Genomic DNA, 12,053 nt, shown 5'->3' on the forward strand with positions numbered 1-12,053 from the left:
GGCAGTCAGAGGGTGGGGAGTTTGATCCACTGGATTTGCTGTTTGTATGTGTGCAGGGGGATGTAGGTGCTTCGGTGGGGCTAGTGCCTTTTGAATAGTGACCTCCGACCAGGGTTTTATGCCATATGGGAGTCTGCGGTGCTTTATGTGTAAACTGTCATTTGCATTGATGGAAGGTTTTGGTGATGTGTTTAAGAGCTGTGTATTGGCTGTGATTTTCTTTTATGTTTTTAAAAACAAAAATGTCTTGTTTTTTTTTTTCTTCTCAATAAACATTTCTGATTTAAAAAAAAATATAGCGTAAGTAGTCTTGGCATAGGGATTGCAGCTTCCACATATATTTGCAAACTAAACCCTCTCTTTTAAGTGTGAATTGTTAGACAGGGTCAACTTTTTTTGCTTTCCCTTCCATTACTGGAAAATAACTGCGTTAGTGCACATATACTGCAGTATATTGAAGTGAATTAGTGCATGTTTACTGCAGTATATTGAGGTGCGTTAGTGCACATTTACTGCAATATATTGAGGTGCGTTAGTGCACGTTTACTGCAGTATATTGATGTGTGTTAGTGCAGGTTTACTGCAGTATACTGATGTGCAGTAGTGCATGTTTACACATTTAATTATAAATTGGGGTAGTTATTATCTTTTTTTACGCAATATTATCCTGTCTCATGGGCTTCCAATGGAGACTATTAGTGGCCATTTTAACAGACAATAAAAAAGGAACGGTTCCTGTTATCATCATGTACCCTGTCCTGATAAATGCAATATGACCATTATTGTAGTCCATGCTTGTAGCCAAAAAATATCTGTAAATAGGCTACACGTGTCATCAGCAGCATTGTGGTCCAACAAATGATTACAAATGGTGAAAATTGTGAATATTTAAAATAAATATTTTTTTAATGATATACAGTGCTTTACCAACAACCAAATATCATTCAGTAAAGTATAACTAAAGGCAAAACTTTTTTTTTTTTTAGTTTTGGACATGGATTAGAAAACCTATTAGGTTTCCACATCCGGTCTATAAGGAAGTGACCTATATAAATTGTTAAAATTCTCTGCCATGCCATACTGATGAGCTGTCCAACCTGTAACCCTGTTAGACCAGTAGTGCATCTGCATCGCTAAATCATAGTAAAGCAATGAGATAATGGTTGCACAGTCTGAGCCATACACTGTGAAGCAACAGCTACGTTTTGGCCATACTTACTTTGTGGCCATGCCCAGAAGAGTATGGTGGGTGGCTTGCATAGCATGTTGCATTGTTCTTCTCAATTCATTTAAAGCTGGCAGCAGGGGCGAACATAGCACACCATGTTTTTCTTCCTAGTCTCTTCACAGTATGTTTCTTTTCAAATGTTGGTAACTATAGCTTTTTTGTATGTCCACTGACACCAATTAAACACAGATTTTCAAACTTTCCAAATTATACTCCTAGGACCAGCACAGTAACCCCCCCCCCATTTGTCTTCTCAATTCCTTTAAAGCTGGCAGCAAGCAGTGAACATAGCACACCATATTTTTCTTCTTAGTCTCTTCATGGTGTATTTTTTTTTAAATGTTAACAACTATGGCTTATTGGTATGTCCACAGACACCAATTAAAAATAGATTTTTACACTTTCTCACATATACTCCTAGGACCAGCACAGCATCTACGCCGTTTGGATTTGTTCCTGAAGTCACATAAAAGCTAGCTCATTTGTGAGAAAATACTGGATGCCACCAAATCTAACAATCCCCTTGATCCATTCAGCTCTCACAGGGATCAACTTATTGAATGTAGTCCTGCTATGACTCATGACAATATTGGGAGAAGAGTAAAACAAATATTCTACTCTTTCCCCTCTTGTGTACAGCAGGACATGCAGACAGTGAGAAGCCATTAGGAGATGAGACTCAAAGTGTAACCTGAGACAGATTCTCTCTATTCCTTACTGCAAGAATAGCACTGGTGTTCAGAGAAAAACAGTGTACATGGATTTTGAGTTTCTGTTTTCTCTAAAAAAAAAAAAAACAAGAGGATTCAGCCACTCTTGCATTCTGTAATATTTAAGCATTTTTGTTTTGTTTTTTGCACACAGCTGAAAATGTTATAAAAAAAAAAGATGCACTTATGCATTTGCAAGAAACGTCTACAAGGTATAAAAGGTTAAACTATCAAAAATAATGAGGTTGATTAAGATAGCACAGTAATATTGGTCAAATTTATAAAACATAAATCGTGTTTTCATTTGTTTACAGCAATCCCATTGTATACTTACATTGGAATATGTTTAACATTCCTAGAAAAATGACTACAGTCATTGTTTAAAGCAAGCTCAACAAATTACACATTTTAATGAAGCAAACTGTTTAAACTTTTTAGACACAAATTATAGCTAGGAAAAAGTATTTAACAAATACAAGAAATGAAGCTTAGCAACAGATTTTCCATTAATTGACGTACCAAACTGTGGTAAAGCTAAACATTCTTTCACCCGGGAAAGACTCTCGAAGAGGATGGTGTCAGTAGGGTAAAGGGTGGTGTCAGTAGGGCAGTGGATGGTGTCAGTCGTTTTTTTGTCTTTATTATTTTATTTCTTATTATTGTTTTTCAATTTTATTATTTTTTACAATATTATGCTTTGTGGGGGGAACAGGGCGGGCACTGGTGCTCAGTGGGGGGGACAAGGAGCAACTGGTGCACCATGGGGGCCAAGAGAGCAGTGGTGACTAGTGAGGGAACTAGGGAGCACTGGTGTTAAGTGAAGGGGACAAAGAAAGCACTGATGATCAGTGAGAGAAAAAGGGGCACGGGTGCTTAGTGGGGAGAGAAGGGGCACTGGTGCTCAGTGGGGAGACAAAAGGGGGCAGATGGGGGGTTCTGGTGCTTGGTGGAACAGATTGGGGGCACTGCCAGTCAATGGGGGAGAGAGTACTGGTGCTCAGTAGTTGATAGGGTAGGGAACACTGGTGCTCAATTACCTGATGCTTTATACCACCTGGAATCCTGTAGAAGAATCATCCCCTCTCTGTTCTTACAGGTGATCTTTCTTCAGACACAGATGCAGTGATAGCTCAGACAATTGCTACTGTCACTTGTAACGAAAGAGCCAGCAGCAAAGGAAGACTTCCTCCACACTAATGCAGAGCACAGCAGAGGAAGCCAGTGGTGGATGTCTTCCATTGCTGCTGGTCTTTGTTTACTTGGCTGAGCTGAAAATGCACTGGCATCCCCGACATCCCTATAGACATGCTGCAGGAGTAGTGATACCGTTGTCACTACTCCTGTCAGCTGTGGCACCCCTCTTAATGTGGGGCCCGGGGCACATACCCTGTCCTACCTATTTTTGCTCTGAAGAAAGATCTGTTTGTTTCAACATCAACATTGCAGCTTGATTTTGGATGGGAGGGACTGGTTCATTACAATCAGCTGGTGCACTTTCAGTGTTCTGATGAGAAAAGCTGCAGCATCTGTATCACTTTAGAAGTATTTAACCCTTGCACAGGGATGCCTACAACTTAACTTTTATACCAGATTTATGGAAAAGTAAACGTAATTTTTAATAACAGTAAATTTAATTTTTACATTTTACCACGATAGTTTAATGTGTGTATATTATATATATATATATATATATATATATATATATATATATATATATATATATATATATATATATATATATACACACACAGTACACTGCAAATCAAATCTGATATAACTTTGCAGACACCCAGAACTTTTTTTACTAGTGTAGCCAGGCATCTGTAGACAACTAAATACATATGGCACAGAAGGTATATACAGTCCACTTAACCACTTGCCGACCGGCCACCGCCGTTATACGTCGACAAGTTGGCTCGGCTGGGCAAAAGCACGTAATATGACGTCCTCTCTCCCAGCCGCCACTAGGGGGCACACGCGATCGCTCGGTACAGAGCGGGGACCGGGAGCTGTGTGTGTAAACACACAGCTCCCGGTCCTGTCAGCAGGGGAAATGCTGATCTTCGGTTCATACAATGTATGAACCGAGGATCAGTGTTTCCCCTAGTGAGGCCACCCCCCCCCCACAGTAAGAACACACCCAGGCATACTTAACCCCTTCCCCGCCCCCTAGTGTTAACCCCTTCACTGCCAGTGGCATTTTTATAGTAATCCAATGCATTTTTATAGCACTGATCGCTATAAAAATGCCAATGGTCCCAAAAATGTGTCAAAAGTGTCCAAAGTGTCCGCCATAATGTCGCAGTACCGAAAAAAAAAACGCCGATCGCCGCCATTACTAGTAAAAAAAATATAATAAAAATGACATAAAAATACCCCCTATTTTGTAAACGCTATAACTTTTGCGCAAACCAATCAATAAACGCTTATTGCGATTTTTTTTTTAGAAAAATATGTAGAAGAAAACGTATCGGCCTAAACTGAGGAAAAAAAATGTTTTTTTATATATTTTTGGGGGATATTTATTATAGCAAAATGTAAAAAATATTCATTTTTTTCAAAATTGTCGCTCTATTTTTGTTTATAGCGCAAAAACGAAAAACCGCAGAGGTGATCAAATACCACCAAAAGAAAGTTCTATTTGTGGGAAAAAAAGAACGCCAATTTTGTTTGGGAGCCACGTCGCACGACCGCACAATTGTCTGTTAAAGCGACGCAGTCCCGAATTGCAAAAAGTACTCTGGTCTTTGGGCAGCAATATGGTCCGGGGGGTAAGTGGTTAAGTTAACAAAGTGTAAAGTATCAAAAAAGGTTAAGACTAAACTCCTGTCATAAACTCCCTCTCTTTCACTCCCCCAACTAACCGCTCAATTATGTAAAAAATAAACTGCTGCAATGGCTGTGTGGGCAGTGAAAGCTAATCACCCAGGAGATAAGTGCAGTGGGGACTTGGGGGGGGGGGGGGGGTTAGGGAAGGTGTAGTGTGTTAGTTCAGCTTTTAATTTTTAGTGACAGATTATATTTGCAATTCCAGACAGTTGTGCTCAGGTGGAGATTCTGGGTTAACACAATCTCTTATTGTTACTGGATATTTAATTTGCAAACACTACTCGACCTCCAGTGTCTGAGAAAGTATTAGACCTGTTGCTTAGGTCCATTTTGGCTTATTTATAAAAGAGGAATAAAGTTTATTCTGTTAATTTTGTTAGAATAAAAGGCTTTGTCTTCTGTATTTACCTATTGAAATATGAAATAAACGTAATGTTTATTCTAAATTCCACACATACAATGAAAAAAGGAGAAAGGAAAAGTGGTGCTACAACCCACAGTAAACTACAGTATACTGTATCTATCACTTATCCTCCGCTTCAGATTTTTACAAAAGAACCACAGAGCCTTAATTATTAATAAGGTCAAGTTTAGATTCCATTTGTTTACTTTGGTTTCACACTTAATTCCTCCTCGAATAATTCTTCTTAGTAGTTAAAGATTTATGTGCTATACTAAGCTTTCCACAATGGAATCACATTATATGTTTCACACACATTTTCATAAAAATGACACAACAGAGGCAATAATTATTTGAGGAACTGAGAATTGCAAAGCGTTGAACAGTGTAACCATGGGGTTGATTTACCTAAAGGTTAGAAGAATTTGAAAATAGGTTGAAGAAGCCCACTCTTCTACCTGCCAAAGCTCTATACTCTATAGAAGCTCTCATCCAGGACTGTGGGGGTAGGAGACAGATTGGAGCCAGCTTTGAAGAAGTCTATAACCTCATACACATGATCAGTTTTCCCAATGGGAAAACTGTGAGGAGAGCTTTTGGCCGGGAATTTCAGCCGTGTGTATGCTCCAATGGGAAAACTGCCCAAAAAACGCTGGACAAAACCAGTTCTCTTTTTTTCCGGCCGGGAAATCTGTTTTTTGGCTGTTTTCCTATGGGAAAAACTGCGATGGAGCATACACACGGCCAGGATTCCCGACCAAAGCTCCATCGCAGTTTTCCTGTCGGGAAAACCAGCCATGTGTAGGGGAAATACTGAACCGAGCAGGTTCACGGCTTTCCCCTTGGGATTTCCGACTGGAACTTTTTTCGACTGGGAAATCCCATATGTGTGTACGAGGCATATGAAGTTCTACTGAGCATGTACAGAGATCAGGTAAAGAAGCTGGCCTGAAGGATGTAAACATTGTGGCAGGCCTTGGAGCCAAGAACTTTTTTGCTTGAAAGTTTTGTTAACATTAATTTTTTTTTTACATATCCCAGTAGATCTGTACTGACCTCAGAAATTCACGTGGACGTTTCTGTTGTTTGCTTTTTTATTAGATTTGGGAAAAGAAGAAAGGTTACAACTAAATCATTCCCCTATGTTTTTACAGTTTAACAGCAGTTCTAGAGATTCATATAGTATGTTTTAAATAGTATACTATCATTAATTAATGTTTTGAATGGTAAGCAATTCATGAATTATTAAGCAGAATAAAAAATGGTCCTACCATATTTATTGAAGACACTGGTCCAATGCTGTTAACATAAATGTCCACATCAATAATAGTGGGCTTAACTGTGAAAAAAGAACATAGCAAGTATTAGACATGTAAATGAAGTGAACCACAGGCACACCTATGGCTGCATGAATGATCACATGATATTGCATTATATGATAATCTATTGATGCACAGAAAATATATATATATATACTGTAATGCATTTCTACCTTTTGGACAAAATGTTTCTTAGAATTACAAACCAGTTCTAACTACATACATTTTTTATTTTACAAATATACATAAGTCTGAACTTCAAGCATGTATAAAAGGCCCAGTTTAGTGCAGCTCTGTAATCATTAACTATTTGCTCACTGGGAACTTTTGCCCCCTTCCTGTCTACTTTGAATGACAATTGCGTGGTCATGCAACACTGTACCCAAACAACATTTTTATATATTTTTTTTAAACAGATAGAGCTTTCTTTTGGTGGTATTTAATCACCACTAGGTTTTTATTTTTTGCTAAAATAACAAAAAAAAGACCCACATTTTGAAAAACAAAAACAGGTTTTTATTAGTCTCGGTTACATTTTTTTTTGTAAATTAATTAAGTGAATTTTTCTCTTTCACTGATGTGCTCTGATAAGGCTGCACTGATAGACACTGATAAGGTGGCACTGATGGACACTGATGAGGTGGCACTGAAGGGCACTGATGAGGTGGCACTGATGAGAAAGCACTAATATGCACCACTGATGGGCACTGATAGGTGGCACTGATATGCAGCACTAATGAGCACTGAAAGGTGACACTAATGGGCATTGATAGGTGGCACGGCTGGGCACTGATAGGTGGCACTCACTGGCTTTACTTATGGGCACTGACTGGCATCACTGCTGGGTACTGTTGGGGTTGCATTGATAATCATGGCACTAATGATCAGTGCCCTGATTATCTGTGCAGATCTCTCCTGTGAGGAAATGCCACTGATCGGCTCTCCTCTGCTCACACGCTGTCAGTGTGAGGAGAGGAATGATGATAACCAGTGTTTCCTTGTTTACATGTGATCATCTGTAATTGGGCACAGCTGATCACACAGGTAAAGAGCCTCATCATTGGCTCTTTACCCAATGCAATCGGCTCTTTACCATCAGATCGGTGATGCGCCGTGTCCCAAGGACAGAGTGTTGCACGCCCCTGCGGGCATGCAAATACGGCAACAGTGGGAAGACGTCATAGGGCATCATCCCAGAACCAGAGAGCCACCTTGCACCTGCCATTTTACAATACGGCTGTGAAATGGCGGTGGCTAATATATGAATACATGTATATATAAGCACTGTAAGTGCCTGAATTTTTCTTAAAATAGCCTCTTGTATAGCAGGCCCCAGACAGGGAGAGGAAGAAGCAGCACAGGAAGTCAGTCAGTGTGCAGCAGTGCAAAGAGCATTGGTTGAGAGAGCAGAGTGACAAAGAAGAGCTCATTAGTGTGCTGTTTTTTCTTCACTGTCTAGTAACAGGGTTGGGGTGCAGTGATGGCCCGTAAGTAATAATGCAGCAGAGAAAAATCAGGTCCTTTACTCTTCTAGATGGGATTGTGTGTGGCAAAGCTGTGCAAACCTCACCAGTGGATGGACAAAAATACAAATACAAAAAACATATTTAGTGCATCTATGTGATACATGCACATTTCCTTATGTTTTATCTCTTTATAGGTGTTGCAATACAGAAAAATGACTATTGAAATTTTATGAGCATCTGACTTCCCATGCACACTGCCTTTGCTGCACTTGAATCTCATGTGTAGTGTCATCAGCACTCAACAAGGTAAGGCTGGCAGGTCAGTAGCATTCAAAAGTATAAATCTTTATTGGCTACATGGTAATATCCACTCAAATAGCAGGCTTACACATTTCAGCTGTACAGCCTTACTTTACTATCACTGTCCATGACATACTAAACACAAGTTTAAATAGTAACTACTTCCTAACAATAGTGGGTGGGAAAACAGGTGGTCAATAATTAAAAGCATTTAAAACACAATCAACTTCTGCAAAAATGAGTACACAGGTATACACACTAGGGTCAATCTAGCTTCCCTTGATTCAGGACATGTAATTTCTGATCAAGTACTGCTGAGTGAGTACAGAGGACTGGTGGTTCAGTCCCAGTTGAAACCTTCTGCAAAACGACTTTTTTGAAATTTAAGAAATTAAAGACTGAAGTTAGAAACGAGATTATGGTGGGACTATACGGGACTCCAATATTAATTAATTAATTAATTAATTCATTAATTAATGAACGTATGATTCCTAAGGGTCTCACGATCAAAAATATTCCATCCACAATTTATTCTGATGCCGTGTACACACGACCATTTTTCATGACGCGAAAAATGCAATTTTTTTAATTGGTCATTAAAAATGACCATGTGTAGGGTCCAGAGCCTTTTTCTCTACGTGAAATATGGGCATTAAAAATTTAGAACATGCTCTATTTTTTCTCGTCGTTTTTCACAGTGTCGTTTTTCACGTCGTGAAAAACGGTCAAGTGTAGGCTTTAACGACAGGGAAAAAATTGTGCATTCTCAGAAGCAGGTCATGAGAAGGAAAATTTGCATAATCAGCCCAAAGGGTGTCGCCAATCAAACAGAACTTCCCCTTTATAGTGCCGTCATACGTGTTGTACGTCACCGCGCTTTGCTAAAGCATTTGTTTTCACGATCATGTGGCAGGCTTGACAAGAATCACATTGAGAAAAATGTTGTTTTTTCCATGACATTAAAAATGGTTGTGTGTACGCGAGAGTTTTGTGTTAGAATGGAATGAGATCCTGAGCAAATGCTCTCTTGATCTCATGAGGTTGATTGGTTTATATAAAGAAAATGTTTTGCAAACAGGTTGCTCTGAAATAAACAAATGTTGCAATATCAATCACTTTTGATTTATGATGATTTATATGTGGGCTTAATACTCAGTATTGCAAATTTTGGGAAAGAAATAATGGTCACTAAAAGATCCAAATACCTCTGAGACATGGATTAGGAAGAGGACATTGTTTATGAATGGAATGGGTCCAGGAGGGTCACTAGTAGGCAGATTCAGAAAGACTTAGGCTGGCGTGTCAGTAGATACGCCAGCCTAAGTCTGAATGCAACAACGCAAATTTAATAGTATTCTGGTAACCAGATACGCTTAAATTAGGCTAAGATACGAGCGGCGTAAGTGTCTTACACCGTCGTATCTTAAAGTGTAATTTTTAGGCTGGCCGCTAGGTGGCGCTTCCATTGCTGTCGGCGTAGAATATGTAAATCACTAGATACGCCTATTCACGAACTTACGCCTGGCCGACGCAGTACAGATACGCCGTTTACGTAAGGCATTTTCAGGCGTAAAGTTATTCCATCAAATAGCTGGACTAGTAATGTTAAGTATGGCCATTGTTCCCGCGTCGAAATTTGAAAATTTTACGTTGTTTGCGTAAGTCGTCCGTAAATAGGGCTGGACATAATTTACGTCCACGTTGAAACCAATAGGTCCTTGCGGCATACTTTGCCGCAATGCACACTGGGATATGTACACGGACGGCGCATGCGCCGTTCCCAAAAAAACGTCAATCACGTCAGGTCAACCCATATTAACATAAAACACGCCCCCTCAGCCTAATTTGAATTAGGCGCGCTTACGCCTGCCGCATTTACGCTACGCCGCCGTAACTTAGCAGGAAAGTACTTTGTGAATACAGTACTTGCTTGCTAACTTACGGCGGCGTAGTGTAAATACGATACGCTACGCCGCTGCAAGGATGCGCCCTCCTACCTAAATCCAGCAAAAAATCTTTACATTTAATTTTGAAGAAGAAAAAGAAGTCTAAAATAAGGGCCTGGCTACTTTTAGCGCACCAGATGTTTCTGATACTTAGTGATTATGATCGTTATTTTGACAACCTCCTTATTGTATGGGGAGGTATGAAAGAATGTTTAGCTCTTTTTTTTTCTGTACACTATCTTATTTCAGAATTTGGATTTTTCTTTACCTACATGTAAAAATCCAAATTTTTGTGCTAGAATATTACATAGAACCCCCAAACACCATATAAGTTTTTTTTAGCAAAGACCCTAGAGAATACAATGGCGGTCATTGCAACTTTTTATCTCACACAGTATTTGGGCAGCAATTTTTCAAATGCTGTAAAGATTAAGTTACGCCGAGTAAATAGATACCTCAGGCCGCGTACACATGATCAACAATAATAGAGACTCTGGCGACCATCTGGTCTGCCGGAAATCTCTATGATCAACATCCGGGGCCGGCGGATCTTGTCACCGACTCACAGATCGCACAGGTGATTCGGTAGAAGCACCAGAGGGCGGCGGGAGGGGGGACGTCCCCTTCCGCTGCCCATAACAATGATCAAGCGGTGGAACAGCCGATATGATCATTTTTATGGTGCAGGTAATCCCTGGCTGAAACCGGCAATATCTGAATGATGCCTGTAGCTGCAGGCATCATTCAGATATACCACCACAAAGCCCAGAACGTCATATGACGTCCTCCGGGTGCCAAGTGGTTGATTCCAGCTTTCGCCATGTCCATTTCATTGAGCGTAGTTTCTCTGTATTTAGTATTATCAGCATTGTCCAAGTCTCCTCTATAGACCACAGAACAGCTCCCCTTTATATTATAGAGATGAAGATGGGAGCAGTGTTCTGTAGACTAAATCAGGAATAAATAACAGTAGTAATAGTAAGATTCAATATATTATTTTTTCTCCTTGGGTTTAAATATATTTTTAAGCTAAAATGAAAAGCTATAGAGTTGGAAATATCTGACATTTTACCTTCTATAATTATGCTATTGTTTGAAAAACACATCTGAGAAAAAGTACACCTGATGTACAATCAGTATATACATGACAAAGTAATACTTATTAAAAACAAGTGATAATGTACCAGTAAATTTAATCAGCAACCCCTTCAGTCGCTGTTCACAATGATATGCCTTTATTCTACCTACTATATACAGTATTCCACTGGGTGTCCTCTTAGAAGTTGGGTGGAATACGGTTTACACGGTGTTAATGCTGTTGAGTCTCCACATTTGTCACTCTTCCTTGACTCATATACGTTCCATTCAGTTATTCTGCTCTCCATTATAAATCGGTTCCCTCGTTTTTTTTTTTGTTTTCTTTATTATTCTACACTCTAGAAATGACAATTAGATGCTGACTGGTTGGTATGGACAGCCATAAATGCTCTTGTTAGCATGTATGGCATATATAAAACCCACAAGCGTTATTTTGTACATAATGTGCAAATGTGATAATTGGCCCTGTGTCTGAAATATATAGAAAATGTAAGTCAATTGTGAATGTTGCCTAATCAGTCAAATGCTTTTTCTTTACTTTTTTTCAGTCACTGTTCTCAGTGGTATGCCTTATTTCCACGTACTGTATATTTTACTGTGTCCCCTTAGAAGGTGGGTGGAATATGGCACACACAGTAGTTAGCACTGCAGTCTCCACATTATCAATCTTTCTTGTTTCATATCTGTTCCTAAGCAACTGTCAATTATTCATACACGCCTAATCATTGAAGTTATTGAGTCACAAATCCCTCTATTT

The 12,053-nt window shown here is 39.4% G+C and overlaps 1 protein-coding gene across 1 annotated transcript in view; it reads right to left on the minus strand.

Moving 5' to 3' along the window:
* The window catches only part of LOC120928259 (gamma-aminobutyric acid receptor subunit gamma-3-like), a 203,119-nt gene that overhangs the window by 52,190 nt on the left and 138,876 nt on the right, over positions 1-12,053 (minus strand). The window contains exon 3 of the mRNA XM_040339362.1: positions 6,439-6,506. Within this exon, the coding sequence (XP_040195296.1) occupies positions 6,439-6,506 (68 nt within the window). The remainder of the gene's footprint in view (positions 1-6,438; positions 6,507-12,053) is intronic.

The sequence above is a fragment of the Rana temporaria genome, chromosome 2 (assembly GCF_905171775.1).
Source record: "Rana temporaria chromosome 2, aRanTem1.1, whole genome shotgun sequence".
Classification (NCBI taxonomy): domain Eukaryota; kingdom Metazoa; phylum Chordata; class Amphibia; order Anura; family Ranidae; genus Rana; species Rana temporaria.